This window comes from Orbicella faveolata, unplaced genomic scaffold (assembly GCF_042242905.1).
Source record: "Orbicella faveolata isolate gen_17 unplaced genomic scaffold, um_ofav_v1 contig_14, whole genome shotgun sequence".
NCBI classification, from domain to species: Eukaryota; Metazoa; Cnidaria; class Anthozoa; order Scleractinia; family Merulinidae; genus Orbicella; species Orbicella faveolata.
In genome coordinates this window covers 22,425,001-22,442,703 of record NW_028301541.1, presented here as the reverse complement: position 1 = coordinate 22,442,703, position 17,703 = coordinate 22,425,001, and the positions used below count along the sequence as shown (strand labels likewise).

At 39.4% G+C, this 17,703-nt stretch overlaps 1 protein-coding gene across 1 annotated transcript; it reads left to right on the top strand.

The window, feature by feature from the left end:
- Nucleotides 1-1,350: 1,350 nt before the first annotated feature.
- LOC110062268 (doublesex- and mab-3-related transcription factor A2-like) lies at nucleotides 1,351-7,853 on the top strand. The gene is made up of 2 exons (XM_020769144.2): nucleotides 1,351-1,724; nucleotides 6,585-7,853. The coding sequence occupies exons 1-2, from the start codon at nucleotides 1,388-1,390 to the stop codon at nucleotides 7,313-7,315; spliced, it is 1,068 nt and encodes a 355-aa protein (XP_020624803.2). The 5' UTR covers nucleotides 1,351-1,387; the 3' UTR covers nucleotides 7,316-7,853.
- The last annotated feature ends 9,850 nt before the right edge of the window (nucleotides 7,854-17,703 follow it).

Genomic DNA, 17,703 nt, shown 5'->3' with positions numbered 1-17,703 from the left:
TGAAATTCGTCGGATAAGCGGAAACGATGTGTTCCCTAAGCAGATAATGTTTCTAGGTCATATTTTCGATACTATTGCACAGCATGTTTGTCGCACTGCTGATTTCCAAACCTTCGAAAAACTCTGGGAGTCTAACAATATTTTTGTCATGTAATTAATTATAGAAGATTAATCGTCGACTTTTATCTAAATCGAAAGAGAGATAAGTGTTGGTTGGCGGCGTGCAGCTTCGACCTATTTACATATCAGTATATATCGGTCGTAACACTTCTTGATTGGTCACACAACTTTGCCGGCTATGTTATACTGTGGGATTGGAAGATATAGCTTGTTGGTAGCATTTCTACAAATTGCTGGTTGGCTTTAAGCAGAAAATTTTGAAAATAGCGTTTAGAAGTCTGCAGAGCAAATTCCAGTGACAGTTTTTCAATGGTTCTCACAGACTCAGTTCACTTGTTTCGGTTCGATAAAACCAACCCATCGTTCATGTCTTTATTGTACCATTGACCGATCATTGCCAGTAAATTGTACAGTAGATGTTTCTTTAATTTTGGGATATTGCTGCAACAGCCGATAGCATTTCTGGAAGGCGTTTCTGCCTACTTTTCGCATGTGTATTGCACCATCCTGCCGGTAAATGAGAGGACGTGAGATGTCCAACCTTCCTGGGTAGACGTCACAATAGCCGCTGGACCCTCAAACTCGGTCGTGAAACAAAATGGCGGCGTTTTGGTGCTATTTTCGAGATTTCGTCGGGGCACAGAAAATCGAGGATTTAACCGAATCAAAAGATTTTTTCGCAGAAATATTTCAAATAACGAATAGATTCGTTTTAGCGAGAAAAAAGAAATTGGTGTTAGGTGCACTTTAAAGTTAGCAGACAAAAATTTGAACAAAAACTGTGTGACGGCTTCCTCAATTCTTGAATTTTCTGCGATCTTTCCTTAGCCCCGCGCCCCCGCGTTTCTCTTTTAGTTCCTTGATGGAAATGACTGAAAATGAACGCTACGGCTGGAAAGTAAGGAATGGCAGGCAAAGGAGTTTATAAAAACCGGCGAGTTTCATAATATAAGAGTATCTGTTTTCTCTTTATGTTCAAGATTCAATCATCATAGAAGTGAAGATATTTTCCCTTCTCATTAGCTCTTTTGTTTCCACGCACAAAGCACGTCTTGTGAGAGTCCTTTGAATAAATGCTAATAATTCTGTTGCTTCAAAGTGCGAACATCTTTGAACAATACAAACTTGTGAGATTTACACGTCAAGACCTCCCTTGGGGTATTCAAATTAAAATTCAGGCCACGTGAGAGCGGATTTTAATCTTGCAAGTTTAAAAAACCAGCGCGCTTATCCTGATCGAAGTTGGCGTCGGTGAAACGGACAAGAAATGCATCAACACGAGATTAAAGATGAAAACAAGGATAGCCCAGCGGACATCAAATCGGCAGCTTCAAATCGCAATCCGAAATGTACGCGCTGCAGAAATCACGGTATTTTGTCCGAGCTTCGCGGGCACAAGCACCAGTGTCGATTTAAAGACTGTGCTTGTGTGGACTGCAGAACCGTAGCCGAAAGGCAGCGACTAACGGCGGCGAGAATTGCGCTGTTTCGACAACAGAAGGGAAATGAAGCTGACATGATAGTCAATACTTCGGATCTGGCGCAGATGGAAGCGAGTTTAATAAACGGCTGGATGAACGGCGGAGAAGAACATCGAGAAGCCGGTAGGTGTGAAGTTTTATTCGCAAGCATTGGCTGTTGTTACATTTTGTTGCCGTGCAAAGTACATTCTGTGAATTTCTCAGAGTTAATTCACTTTCGCTTCTGTAGAAGCTAGTTTTGCTTCAAGGACAGTTCTGTTTTGTAGCTGGAGTTCAGCTTTTAAAGTTTTGCGGCGAATTGTTTTCACCTAAAGTTTAAAGTTGAAATTTTCAGCGGAAATACCGTTCCATATATTTCATGTTGCGCGCATGGTAACCTCGGTGTTTTGTTCATCATAAAATGCCTTATGATATCCTTGCCTTTAAATGACAACGTTTTCAGTTAAGGAAGAAAAGACTTCGTTTATAATTAACTATGATATTCTCCCAATTTCGTTCGTAGAAGATTTTGCTGTTCAATTTTCTTTTCAATGTCGCTATTCCCAAAATAGCACCATTCGCCAAATTGCGTGGTGCTCATTTTGTGATAATTCATCATTTGTTTGCGCGGGTTTCAGAATTCCTTGTAAGACATATTTTGTTAATGCAAAGGATAAAATCCCTTAACGAATTAAAATAATCGGATTTTAAAGCTGCGCTTTCATTAAGGAAGTCGCCATTTTGTTTATGCAATCAACTTCCGCCCCATGTTTCATGGCATCTGTGACGTTCTACTGATTTAAACGGATCCCTTTGTTTCAAAAATGAAAATAGCCAGGATGCAGAAAGAATGCTACTCATTTAAGCAGCTGGAAATATCGATTTTCTGCTTATGATTCTTTCATAGGTAGATTAAACAAATCTTTACTCAAGAGATCATTCAAAATTCCGACACTCTCTGGTAGAACTAGCGTAGCCAGATTTTTCAGGCCTTCGCAAACAACGATGTCCCATGATTTTAAGGTTGGGATGGAGCCTTCTTTACTTGATCTAAAATGATTCAAATTTAATTTGAGTAGTCTTTGAAAAGTACGACTCGGGAAATAGATCTTTGAAACTACCGACGGTTCAAATACAGAACTTTATTTTGTACCAAATTGGGACTAGGTTGCTCGATTATAAAAATCCTCACCTTTAAAAATAACCTCATCCAAAACAAGAATTGCACAGTTGGAAAGCAATACATGGCTGAATATGATATCAAAATCCAATTTCAGCGTTACTTTTTTATTTATTGTACCCGCGTATTAGACATTTACCGTGTTCGGCTTCCTTCGTCAAAAAGTACTGCAACTTCGTTTGGCGGCGTCATCATCGATTCATAAACTTTACTTTCAAGGCCTTTTGAAAGCTCCATATGTCATATGTATATGTTTTATTTCTTTAGAGTCTATAGGCAATTTTCTTGAATTTTCATTCCCGTTCTCTAAACTTTCCCTTGGATTAAATGATAAAGCTTCTGTTTTCGTGTTCCTAGCCGAAGTTCGCGCCTTACAGCGGAACAATACACATTTGCTAACGTCGGCAGTTTTTCATTTTCAATCTGGCTTCCTTTCTTATGTTACCAAAAAATTTGGCGGCTTTCCGCAAAAGAGGCCATTTCGTTTTGAAAACTCCATTGCTTTGTTACCAGAACTCTGATAAAAAAACAAAGTTGGATTTTGGAAAGAAAATTGTTCAGTATGGCTTCAGTTACTTCGCGACGTGACACTTGTCTTTTTATTCTTTTACAGCTGCGTGTTCTCAATTTGTGTTTTCAATACACATCTAGCGTTCTTCTTTTCAATTTAAAGTTACTTCTTTTGGCGTCTTTAGACTTACAGTACCGCCTTCGCTTGTAATCAGCCTTTCAATTGAACGGTGTTTCTTTCAAAAACAAGCTGTCTTTTGTTCGCGTTTCAGTGCAACAAACCCAAAGGAGAGAGAAAAAATAGAACAATACATGCGACAGGCCGCTAATTGAAGGCACGCTTCGTTGCTTCCGAGCGTTTTCAACCACTAAAAACTAGCTGGAAGTTTGTCCGAAATTTGAAACACACAAAAACCAGGACGCGGGCTTCCACGTGCTGGTTAAGCAATTTTAGACTGTAAGCCGGAAAGCTTTTTGATCTGAGTTTGTTCTTACTCGCAATCAGGTACCATTGTTATAGAATCCCCCTTTATCATGTGATTGGATAGAGTAACATGCATTGAACAGAAGTTCTGCATTCCGCAAGTTCCTATGGTAATTAAACGTTATTGAATTGATACAAGGTGTTCCGCGGCGTTAGATTAAAATTTTATTAATATTTCTGTGTACTCTGCGATCGCCGAATCCGTGAGAAGTTGACTCACGCTAGGCTAAGCATTGATTGACTGAATGAAACTGCGATGCACTCTGGAGTCAGTCTAGGGATCCCTTTTCATCGTTCGTTTGACAGAAAGTTGGTGCGAGATCATTGTGGTTTTAAACTGGGTAAGGTCACGTCTCATTACAATTCTGTAGTTTATTAGTACTTCCATAGGTTGCCTATTGAAAAGTCAAGAACATCTAACAACAATAAATGAATGAACGAAAATTAAGGAACATTCAGTCATAGCTTTCCGATGTACTCGCTCTACTCGCGTTCAAAGTTATATCAATTTGATTTGTTCTTTCGCGATCAAACATGTTCGTTGGTTTTTCTCGTTTTCTTTTGGTAAAACTAAACCCGATTTGCGGTACACTTTGTTTTGCTCGACCGCATTCTTCATCCCACATCCAACTCTATATTTTAAGCTTGGTTGAAATTTCCCCGCAGAAAAGCACCATTCGAACTATTCAGTCCTCTAAATTAACACCAAAGCGTTTTTGGCCACAATGAAACGAAACCAACTAGTTATAAAGTTTTCCCTGGCCCTCTGAAACGGTTTCAGCATGGTCGAAAAATTCTTCTATTGATATACTTAATCTTAATTGACCAGAACTGCTGGTATCAAATGGTTAGTCGAAATAGAACTCGGCCTTTGTGATTAAAAGTTCTTTCAAATGCCACTGTTCTAGCAGAAATTTGGACTTTAACAAGTTGTAGGTTTCTTTTAGTTTCTTTTCGCCCTGGAGTTTTTAGATGTGCTTTCTATTTCTAATCAGTTGACACTTTGATCTTGTCTACTCTTTAACCCGTTTATTCGTCGTCCTTTCTTATGGCAAATCTTGAATTATAAAAGTGCGGTGTATTCAAGTATCAACCATTGAATGTGTATAAGCGAGGTTCTTTTGAAATTCAGACTGATCGACTTGAATTAAAATACTCTGCTAACAAGATACGAAGCAATTCATATAGGGAACAACAGATTATTCGAAATAGGCCCTTTGCAAGAACGGTCACATGGCACAAAATCCGCCATGCTGGAACGCAAGTTACACAGTGCGACTTCCAAAACAAAGGAAAGTCACGGTGGACTGGCAGGAGTTGCTTTGTTTCGGAGTCCCACTGTGTATATTTGCGTCCCAGCTTGGCTGATTTTGTGCCGTGTGACCGGGTCGCACAAAGAGCCTATTTGAGAAGATTCAAATGATGAACAAGTTCGTGAGAGGATCAGGCTTTCGACTGATACTCAAGTTACCTTAGAACAGATATCATTTTACAATAACTACAGAAATTCTCGCGCGTTCATTGGCTAATTTTCATTGTCAATAAGCGGACAGACAAATAAATTTATAATTTATGCGATGCTTCAACGAGCGAGAGCGGACAATTTGACATTTTGTTATTGTAAAAACAAATTGACGTCAGTTTTTCATGCATCTGCCCTGTTATTGACAATGACACGAGGCGATAGCCGAGTGGATCCGCAGACTACTTTGACAATGTTATAACGAAATTCATTGTCAATAACAGGACATACGCATGAAAAACTGAGGTCAATTTGTTAAATTTAGAATAATAGGTTCGCAACGAGTACGTGTGAGTAACGAAGTTTGTCCTTTGCTGTGCACGTTATTGGTATACGCGTTGAATTGCATAGCAACTACGACGCTGAACATATGGAAATTTTTACACTTCTTGTATAGAGGTGATTGAGATATTTGAGGTTCTTTTGAGAGAAGCAAAGTAACCAAATTAGTTTAGTATATAAGAGAGGTAAGAATTAACCATAATCAATCAATGGCAACGATTTAATAGACCATTGTCGTATTCTCAGTATTGCTGGTTTACACTGTCACGCAATCAAAAATAAAAAAAGCGTCGCCATCAAAAAATTTAAGTCAAGAATCTGGGATATGATAGATGATCGATATATAAACAACCTCGACATGAATTAGGTCTGTGCGGTCTTTCGTTCGCGCGTTATATTCGGAAAAGTGTTTCACCCAAATTTATAGAGCTTTGTATGGAGACGCCATGTTGGTACCCTTTCGAGGGGCACCAACATGGCGGCTGTGAAGTAACAGAAAGATCTGTCATTGAGTTTTGCTATTGAAATGAAAAATTATTACTCTTGAGTTCCACCATTTTGAAATTAATTAATAATTCTTCTAGTGCAAGAACTGTTCAGTTGGCTAAAACTTGAGCGATAACTCCTCTTTCGATCTACACGAAAGGCCTCTCGGTCCGCCATTTTAATGTCACGCAACGCAAAAACGTCCTCTACAACAAAATGAGGAACCCTGTCGAGCTTAAAAGCTGTAAAACGTCAAGTTCTTAGAGGGTCTTCTATCTGATGAAACTAAAGCTTCAGAAGGATTGGTTATTCGTAAATTTAGAAAATGATGACGTCACATGAAAACTAGCTGGTTAATGAGGCTAATGTGGGGGGCGTCTTTTCAAATTCAAATGACATTATTTCTTTTTAATGATATTCCGCCGCACGAGCCTCTACTGCAAGCTAGCCTACTGACGTGACACACCATAAGTGTTATTGTTTAATTATTGAATCTACCATGTACCTAACAAAAGTTTTCTTTATTTTACACCGCCTCAGGCCTCTTAAAACGCAAAAACAGCAGTGGACGAGATCCCAGTACCAGTAACAGCCCTGAGAGTTCTGACAGTGATTACAGCAATGGCGCATCTTCAGTCTCCAAGAGACTCCACGTTGAAAATCCCCTGACACTTCCCACGGCTACTCCATCCCCCACGGATATCCTCACAAGGGCTTTCCCCGATCTATCCTCCGCGGTGCTGGAGCACGTGTTAAAAGGTTGCAGCGGTAATGTGCTTCAAGCTATAGAAGTCATAGTGCAATACAACGCAAGTAGATCAATGACAAACGGAATGCTTGCTCAGTCGAATATATTGCCGGCTCAACCTCCGAGTGATAATAATACCCAGGCTCCTCCTCCATCACTACCTCAAGTCCAGGTACCGACGTCTGGATCCATGCCCCCGCTTTTTAAATTTAACTACGTCAACGGACAATACAGATATCTCATGCCGCCATCTTTGATGCCTCTGACGTCATACATGCTCCCTCCCCCTAACGGCCTTGGACTTCCGTTTCATCAGTTTCCGGTCGACTTACAGAATCACCCGTTCAAGCCAGCAGATTGCGCACCCGCACCGGAACCGGAAGTGAATGGAGATAATGTTTCCGGAGACACGAAACCTGTTATCAATGGGTATACCACGGGAATATGCAAAGCATGCGGACAGGAAACTAATCAAGACGAAAGTTTATGTGCAAACTGTTCGGCGTCCTTCCATCGCAAATAAACACTTCAATTATATGTCATTTTTATTTTTTGTCAAAGATTTTTTAAAATAAGAATTTTTATGAATGAGTTAATCTCATTGGGAGATTTTATGACATTTTTATAAGAGTAAATTTCGTAATGTGGATTTCCACTGTAAAAGTAAATATTGCTTATAAGGTAAATGCCATCGCAAAGAGTGTGCTAGTTTTTATTTATAAAAAGCGCTAAAATTCGGTTTAAGATTTTTCTTCAATAATTTTATGCGACAATTTTCTATTGAAGGAGTAACCCATTGACCGTTAATGTTTTGCAAAAAGAGGAATTTACAATGTTTTTCAAAGTTTTATTTATTTGAATATTGCTTTCCAATCAACGGCCTTATTTTAAGATCATATGTTTTCAAGACAAAATACTTCATTATTTATTGTTATTTCGCTACGCTTCTTGGAGTGATGTCTTAGGAAAATGCGAGAATTTAATGAAAGACGCTGTAAGGTTAAAATGAATGAATGAAAGCCAACGCTTTTAGAACTAATAAAGTATATTGTTAGAACAAAGTAATGGCGCTCGTTTCTATGTTGTTTGGTGTTGTTTGTGAGGCCCCCTATCTAGGAAATGGTTGACCACCCCATCAAGTCTCCAATTTCTTTTTGAGATGCACATGGAATTCAATACTTGTTTCTTATCAAACTATGCACTGAATGCTGCTGAAAAATGCTATAGTTTAGGGGTCTATCTATGAGATTTGAGAGTTTTCCATTTTCACATTTTAACGCAACTTCTCTCAGAATGGCAAACTCCTTGATAGCTGTTGATGTCAAATCTTTAATAAGCTGATCAGTGGCTTTCAATTGGTATATTGTACACAGATAGCGAGTCTTTATTTGCTGATGTGAGAAAAATGCAGTTCGCCTGACGGGGTAAAGGGTTAAATCACCTCCCGACACAGAAGTCTCATACAAGGGACAGGTCAGGACAGAGAATAACTTACACCTCTTGTAGGCTCCTCGAAGAGCAAAGGGCGTCCACAAAGCTGCGCCAGCGGACAAGCTGGCTCTTTCCGTTTCTAATCGTTCAATGCACTTGTGGGTGATTATCCTAGTCAGCTTCGCCGGGGTCTCTGTTGGTCAGCACGTTTTTGTTAGTTCCACGTAGGCCTTCATGGCTACCGTATAGGTCCGGGGGGTGTAGTTCCCCGCCATTCTCCACCCTATATTGAATTCCCTTTATGTTGCTGTTTCCACCTCCTACGGCGTTGACCTGGCGATTGGACTTGCAGGAGGCTAGGACATACAGCGTGGGTCAGTTTTAGCCTTAATCAAGAGGAACAACATTTTTTCGTATAAACCCTCGATAGGAGATGACTCGGTTGTCGGCAAACGCAGACGCATTTCCGAGACAAGCGACGGCCGGAAATACGTAAAAGACCAATTCTACCCATTAATTTTTTTAGGTTTAGGTATTTTACCTTCCTGGTAAATTTAAAAACGAGGGAAAACGCACCGCAGATAGGCCATTTCCGAGTTGGCTTTTGCCTTTGAGTCAACACGAGTTCGCGTGATGCACCATTCATATGCAAACGAGTTTCGCCTACATGCAAATTCATTTTTATGTAAATCAAACTCGTTTCCGTATGAAAGGTTTTGCACGAGGATCCGTTTTGAACCAGAAGCACTAGGTAACTCGGAAATGGCCGACTGAACAATCGAATTAATGTTGTAATCGAACATGTTTCAACAGAGAACGTCATCTGCCCAGTGAAATAGCTATTAATACCATATCAATAGTAAGCATTTTGAAGTGGTGTATTCGATTAATCAAGGGTTACATTTAGTTAATAATAATATACATGAAAAAAAATACCCGATTCTGATTGGCTGAGAGCAGTGCAGTTCAAGTGTAACAAACCCAGTGCAAATTACACATCGTAATTCTGGATTATGATTGGCTGAGAGACAATAGGAAATTTTCTAAGCCAATGATATCACGTGAAATGATGACGAAAATTTTGTGCGGAAACTTTCTGGGATGCGAAAAAATGGTTTCAAGAAAGATCCTCCACGCGAATTTTTTCATGTTGATAATATTAATAAGTAATCATACGGTTTTTTTCTTTCAATTTGGAAATAATTTGCAGTTATGAGTTTTTCAAAAAGCTGAAATTAGTTCCAAACTGAACTCAAAACCAATAATTCCGCCCGGACACATAAAACATCAACATTTTCATTCTCATTCTTATCAAGAGACAACAATAATCTCCTGTTGTTATTTATTCAACAGATCATGAGAGCCACTCAAGGCCATGATTTATTTTCAACATTTGGCATTTTACAGGTTGGCGCGCAGGTTATAGTATGTCAGAACATTTAACATTGTATCTACTTAGAAACTTTCTGATTGGAGAATACTTTAGAGCTGGTCTGATATTACTCATCTCCCTCTAGAATTATGGTCGCCGGCAAGGGGATCACACATGGTGAGAATGCCATCATTGAGCTTCTGACGTCAGTACGTGAGTTGTAACAGGCAGTTCAAACTGGGACGCTCTTTCCATCGTACCCTTTCCTCTTTCAATTCTCGTAATTCCCGCCGCCTGGTAATCCCCTATAAAACTGCCCCCGCCCTTTGTAGAAACTTTTGGGTGTAGTTTAAGAGGGGTTTTCAGATGGCGGAAACTTTGAAGAAAGGGGTATCGAGAAGCGGGGAAGAGATAGGGGTGCAAGATAGCAGGAACCTTGGAGAACGAAAGAAGAGAAAGGTTCATGGGAAAGAGGGGAGGTAGTTTCGGAGGTGTAGATACGAGATCAGAGAATTGAGGGAGGTGAGGGGTACGACAGGGGGAAGGAAGAATTGCTGTTTACGAAGGGTGCTTGTATGGGAGAAGGTAGGGGAACTTGGGGAAGGAAAGGGCCAGACAGAGGGTGTAATTTGCAGGTTGCAGGTTGCAGGTTGCCGGTTACAGGTTACATGTCAAATAATAATAATCATCATCATCATCTTCATCGTAGGACTCACAACAAACTTGAGGGAATATAAACAGTTATGCACTTATGAATGTGCGTACAGGCTCTGATTGTCCTCCACCCAGAGAGTTCCACAGATAGCTCCGGAAAATAGTGCTGAACTTATTGTTAAGCAAGCATAGTTATCTTCTTTCATTTGATTAGTTCATGGACAATATACAATAAATTTGACTGGGCAGCGTAATGGCAAGCACATATACTGAACCGCAAGCATTTCCCTAACTTTAATTGGTTTCGGTTGGAGAGGACGCAAAACAAGAACCCTACTGATCTCAAAAATAATTAGCATAAAGTTATTTAAATTACCCGGATATTTGTGTAAATTAAGATTACTTTGCTGATGAACATCACAATACCAATATAAACTCCAGTGGAGAGTTGATCATTAACTTCTACAAGACAGTCTTGCCAATAAAACACTTCCGGGAATTCTAAATTTTGACATCCGTTGTTTATTTATTTATTTATTTATTTATTCATTTATTTATTTATTTATTTGTTTAGTTAGTTATTTATTTATACTCATTATTATTATCTATAATTCACCTGCAACCTGCAACCTGCAAATTACACCCTCCGAGGGCCAGAGGCCGGTAATATACGAAAATTGAAAACAACAATCTACCCTTCCGACTGTCGTAGCCTTCACTTCCCTCAATTCTCTGATCTCGAAGCATGAAGTAATTTTTTTATTATATAAGTACAGAGATCATTAAGTTAACGAGTTAAGTGTTAATCGAGAGGCTATCAAACCCGGGGGGGGGGGGAGACTCGCATATGAAAGGGGCGGGGATGCTCGTCGGAAATTTTGAGTTAAACCCCAAAAGGAGACCGATCTGGGCGTGGCTCAAGCTTTTTTGACCCCTAAAAGAGACCATGTTTAAACACAGACAAATGAAAAATAGAAAAAAAAAAAAATAAACAGAAAAACGAATGTTATAGAAAACTTTGATTATATGAATCGAGTAAATAAAACGAATTAAAAATACATATATTGAATATATTCATTAAATGTAGTTCAGGACTTCAGGAGTGATTCATCGTTTTATTGCTACAGACCTGTTTCGTATAGTCAACAAGTGACCACACTCATCAGGCAACATCAACGAATGACCGGTTAATTTAAATGCTGGCGGTTAAATACAAATTCAAATAGTTGCTATGGTGCTGATTATTGCGTTACGTTATCTTAAGGTTTTTGAGTACATATCTGTTTCTGTGAGGGCACGAAGTTGCTAATTCATTACGTTTGTTGAGGCTACATAGGTCTTTCCTGCAGATTATTAGAAATTTTTCGTAAAGACATAAACTGCATTTTTTAGTTACGTTGTTGTAAGGCTTGGATTTTCTGAGGACTTTCCATGCTATATTGAATGGTTTCTTGGCGTCTTTCAGTTTCCATACATGTTTTGACAGTTCGGTGCTGTTTCTTTTGTTGACGTGTCGGAAGGATGTTGTATGATTTCTGAAACGTTCTTTGAAGTTTGTTGCGAGTCCTACGTATGATTCTGTTTCTGTGTCGGTTGTTACGGTTGCTTGGTATACCACGTTCGTTTCAAGGCATTTACCTTGAAGGGGGCATTCGTCTTTTGTTCGGCAGTTGCACTGTTTGTTGGGTTGTTGTGTTGGGGCTGTGTTGTAATCGGAGAGGAGTGTTTTGTTGTGTGACGAGATAATGGATTTCATGTTGGGCATGCAGGAGTAGCTAAGCTTGAGCGTGTGTCTGTTGAAGATCTTGTTAAGTGGGTGGTTCTTTGGGAAGCATTTGTCGACCATGTGGAGGAACTTCTTTCCTAGGTTGGTTTTGACGTTGGAGTTCCATGGGGGATTGTACCAGGTGATGTTTCTCTTGCGGTTTCTCCTCGGTGTTTGTATGGGCTGATGGTTGTATGTCAATTTGTAGGTGTATCCGCTTTCATTTAGAGCTTTTTGGTACGGGGGTATGGCTTCGTCGAAAACCTTTTGGCTTGATGAGATGCTTGTTAGCCTTTTGTTTATGTTTTCTGGGATGTTCTTTAGTAGTTGCGGGGGGTGGTTGCTCTGTCGATGGACGTATAGTAGTTTGTTGTTGGGTTTTGTAAATGGTTTGTAGGTTCCGCTTGTGAGGTCGAAGGTTACGTCTAAAAAGTTAACTGTTTTTTTGTTTGCTTCAATCGTGATTTTGAGGCCATTCGATTTGAATACATTGGTTACTTGCTGCTTTATTTTTTCTATTTCTCTTGGCATGGCTTTGCAAACAGCTAAACCATCGTCACGATAAAGTCCCACTTGATCTTTAAATTTGGCGGTGATTAGTGACAGCATGTATGTTCCTATGAGTTCGCAGGTTTCTGCACCGTCGTAAGAACCCATAGTTACGTCGAACATGTTGTCAGTGTTCTTTTTTGTCCATGGTGACTGCTGGTGGTATAGAAGTGACTTTTTGGCGTGGGTGATAATGTGGCGGTCTTGTTGGGTGATAGTGGTGAATTGGGATGCATAGTCTAGCGCTTTCATGAGGAGCTGTTCTGAGATTGAGGGATAGAAGTCGCAGACGTCAAAGGTGATGAACGCATGCTGGGCTTTTTCTGGTATGGCTTTAAACCATTCTATGGTGTTTGATGTGCTTTTCCATTGGTTCACTTTTGTTGCGTTGATTACTTTTTTGTTTATATTATCTAGAATTTGCTTGCTTATAATTCCAATTTCTGATTTGCTTGGGTTTATAAGTCGACAGGTCGGGTTGTTCAGGAAATCTGGCTTGTGGTCTTTCATGGTAATGAATGAATCTCTGTTAGCCGAAACTTCAATGCGAGCATGGAAAGTCCTCAGAAAATCCAAGCCTTACAACAACGTAACTAAAAAATGCAGTTTATGTCTTTACGAAAAATTTCTAATAATCTGCAGGAAAGACCTATGTAGCCTCAACAAACGTAATGAATTAGCAACTTCGTGCCCTCACAGAAACAGATATGTACTCAAAAACCTTAAGATAACGTAACGCAATAATCAGCACCATAGCAACTATTTGAATTTGTATTTAACCGCCAGCATTTAAATTAACCGGTCATTCGTTGATGTTGCCTGATGAGTGTGGTCACTTGTTGACCATACGAAACAGGTCTGTAGCAATAAAACGATGAATCACTCCTGAAGTCCTGAACTACATTTAATGAATATACTATGCTCCTCTAAGAGTTGAGCGCTTTTTGAAATCCATTCACCACAAGGAAATAGAATTTATATTGAATATATATTTTTATAGTTCTAAGGGTGTAAACCCTAAACGAGACCTTCACGGCTGAATATAATGGCGTTTTGCCCAGAACACTCTAAGCGAGAAGTCGAGCATCCCTGCCCCTTTCATATGCGAGTACCCCCTTCCCGGTATCAAACCACCGATCGTGAACAAAAGTGCCAAACAAATAGCAAAATATTTTTGAAATAAAACAAATCTTTACCTTCCATACCTCGCTTGAGCACTTTAAAAACTTTTTAAGATCTTCTGAAGTATTTTGCGGAGAAAACTAAGTAATCAAAGATCAAAAACTTTGAAAACCATATACCAGTCGGCCGCCATGTTTACAAATTTTACTCCCGCTAGCGGCGCACAGGCCACTCGCGCCAAAGTTTGACATAATACTAGCCAATCAAAGGCTGATACGACAATTTTTCACTAGTGAAAAAAAATTGTCCGACCAATCAAAAGGCCGATACGACAATTTTTCACTAGTGGAAACATCGTATGTCATGTTTATTTCATCACGGAAGTGTACGTAAATCTCTATACTTATGTAATAAAGCAATTTATCATTAGTTCCAACCCCCACTCTATATTGGCGGAGAAGACTTGGCATTTGGAGTGAACGGTTGACCAAACTTACTGCTGTCAACCTCGTGTGATCCATATCCATTGACAAATTGCCGGTCAAAAACTAAGCCTTTTATTGAAGGCTTTTCTTGTTTTCGTGGAAAATAATGTCTGATGTTATTTTTAGTTAAATGTTGAATCTTTCTAGAAAAAATGAAAATTATTTGAGGATATACCTGGCGATGGACAGCAAAACGCAAAGACGAGTTGAGGTTGCTAAGGGGAAAGCGAGACCAGGTCTCAGTTGTTCAAAGGCTGGATAACGCTATCAACCGGATAAATTGCTTTCCAGTGGATAAGTGTTAACAAAACAAACCACGCTATCCGCTGAATAGTGATTTATCCAGTGGATAGCGTTATCCGCCTTTCGAACAACCCAGGCCAGGTAATAATAGTACTTTGAGCCTCAGCCAGGGTAAATTCCGACAAGCGACATGGCCTAAAAATTAGCGGCAGCACGTAAAGTGAAATCGCGACAAACGACGTCCTCTCTTTAAATTTCCGACAGAAACGGTCACGGCAACGTGAAACCTTGACAAAGCACCGACACGAAATGTTTTAAAATTCAGACAAGCGACACGACCTACTTTTATAAAATAATTCAGCTGTGAATATCGAGAACTTCTAAATTCACCAAGTATTTTTGGTGCTCATTACTCGTCTCCTTGCAACACCACAATGCAGCGTAAACTTATTTCCAAGCTTCTGAATTAATCATAATTGAAGTCACTTATTGATCTACTGTACATGTACAATGTAATAATACACATGATTAAAATACATTAATGAGGGAAAACAACAGCAATCTCTGTATATCTGATACAGAATTCCCCACATTTAAATTGTTTGTTTGATTTTCATTTCATAGCCAGCAAATGTAGCTCAAAAATAACCAGTACATGGTCAGGAACAGTACTCAATCCCGATATTTGCGGTCACCCCAAAACGCAGACCATGCAGACTGCAGACTGCAGACCGCAGACAGTGCAGACCATGCAGACTGTGCAGAGTGAGTACTTTTTTTTTTCTCACTCTTGTTTTTGCATTTACTTTTGACTCGCATATTTTTTGGTTCTGTTCAATTATGTATCAGAGTGTTTGTTATCCACAGGCCACGCAAACTCGGTGGTATGTGACTGTTGATGTGTTATAGATCTTGTAGAGGAACTCCCTTTGGTCCTGAATATGCTTAAGTAAAGCTATTTTGAAAATGTAGAAATAAACTTCACTTGTATCTTGTATTTTAATGTCACACGTAACATGTGCATTTTGTACTCTTGGTGTACAAAATGTAACTCCAAATAGTTGTTGGAGTGTGACTGCGATCACGCAAAAAAAGCCTAGCACATGGAAAAATCACAGAAAACCGAATATCATTTGAAATTCTCAGCGCAGTACGGTTGCCGTGATGAGTTGATGCGATGGTTAATTTATCTGTCCTTATGGCAGTTGTGTTTTTGTGGCGATTTAGACTGCGAGTGCCCCCTCTTTCGCTTAGTCCATCGTGCGTGGCGCATACGGAAAACCTCGGGAAAAAAATTTCATGCAAGCATTTTTTTCCTCGAGGTTTTATACTTACGGTCACGCTCAACTAAGCGAAAGAGGGAATACCCCTAGTCCAATGGCGATTCTGTACTTTGTGGAGCAAAAGCGATTTGTAGCACAAGGTCGCTTAGAGTCACCTTCCTTGCTTTGTTTTATGAATCAGTCAAAAGGAGAACGAAGACTAAGAATATATCGAAAAAAAAACCCACAACAACAACAACAACAACGACAAATTAGACAGAATAAATAAAACCACAAACCCGTCAAAAATTGACACAATGTTTGGACCCAGAATGTATGTAAGTTTATTTTTATGCTTGGTTTTAGTATATTCAGGACCATTAAAGCAGAAAGTCTATTAAACGCGCGAATCAACAGTCAGATGTTGAGTTTGTGCCGCCTGTGGATAAATAACAAACATTAGGACATATTGAACACTATTTTGTCACTAGAATCGAAAAAAGTGAGTCAAGTGTTAGACAAAAAGTACTCAGTTTGCACAGTCTGCACAGTCTGCACAGTCTGCACGGTCTGCTTGAATTGGTCTGCAGTCTGCAGTCTGCAGTCTGCAGTCTGCAGTCTGCAGTCTGCAGTCTGCAGTCTGCAGTCTGTATGGTCTGCGTTTTGGGGTGATCGCAATATTTGATATCTCAATTACCTGTACCAGTTAAAAAATTATCCTTGCGTTAAACCTGTACATGTACCAACTTATGGCTTCCTTCATGTTTGCAAATGTGATACAACACTGCATCTCATATTTTTTCAATCACAGATTGGTTCTTCTCTTGCCACGCATGTACCTTGGGAGAGGATGTCCCTTTTAAATTTGGGAATAGTTGTGCTGGTGGGTTAATTAGACATCCTATTAGAGGTTTGCAGCCTATCTCTAGAGGCACAGATTATTGTGTGTGGTTCCAGGAAATATCCAGATCCCCACCACTGAGGGAAATGAAAATTACAGAGGGGTGGGAGTTTAAAAACCCCAGAATTTCCAGAGGGGAGAATGGTTAAGATGCCAAATTCATATCCAGATGGTTAAGGCAAAACAAGTGATTCACTTTGTAAATGTTAAGTGCCCTACCTTTGCTGGTCATTCATAAGCCAACATTTTCCATGCCATGTTGTTTTTCTTTTTCTTAATTCTTTGGAAGTAAACTCATGTAAACTTTGCAAAAGAGATAAAGTAAAAACTACCTGTGTTTGAAGGGGTAGTGTCACACCAAAAAATAACGGTGTAGTTTTGTTGCCAGTAACCATCGAAGTGTACTGGAACAGTTCTTTGTTGTTTGCAGCCAACGATGGAGAAGATGGAAATCGATTGAAACTTGAGAAAACTGGCCAGTTTTTTCAAGTTTGGAGATGGTGTCTTCAAAAATTCGCCAAAAATTAAATACGAATAGCTCTTTGTGCCATAAATACACTGTGGGTTGTCAGGATTGTTGTTGTACTATGTGGGAGCTAAAGTACCAAATTTTTACCCAGTTTTGACAGTGCCCCATTAAATACAGTAAATGTAGATCATGATGTGATGGTTACTATTAGCTATAATGAATGCATCTAAGAGAATCTGATTTAAAACAGAGTAATCAATCACTTTCCAGTCTGGGCTTCTGATAGGATGCGGAAAAAATTAACGATTATGCGTAAATTTTTGACCATATTATGGGTAAACATGCGTTGATTATGCGGAAATTACACCGGATTATGCGGAAATTTGAACAATTACTAAAACTAATAATTAGGCCCTTCCAATGTATTTACATGCTTATGGTATATCAGGACTCGAAATTGCGATCAATACAGTCGCATTTGTGACTGAATTATTTCCCTTTGTGATTAGAATATATGGAGGAGTCACAATTTGCGACCAGCATTCACCGTTGAAATAAAAGGGTTTTAGCAGTTGGCATTTCGCCGCAACTTTCGCTAAAATGAATAAAGCCATGAAATATTATTTTGTTTCTCGTCATGAATTTTGTCTCAATTTTT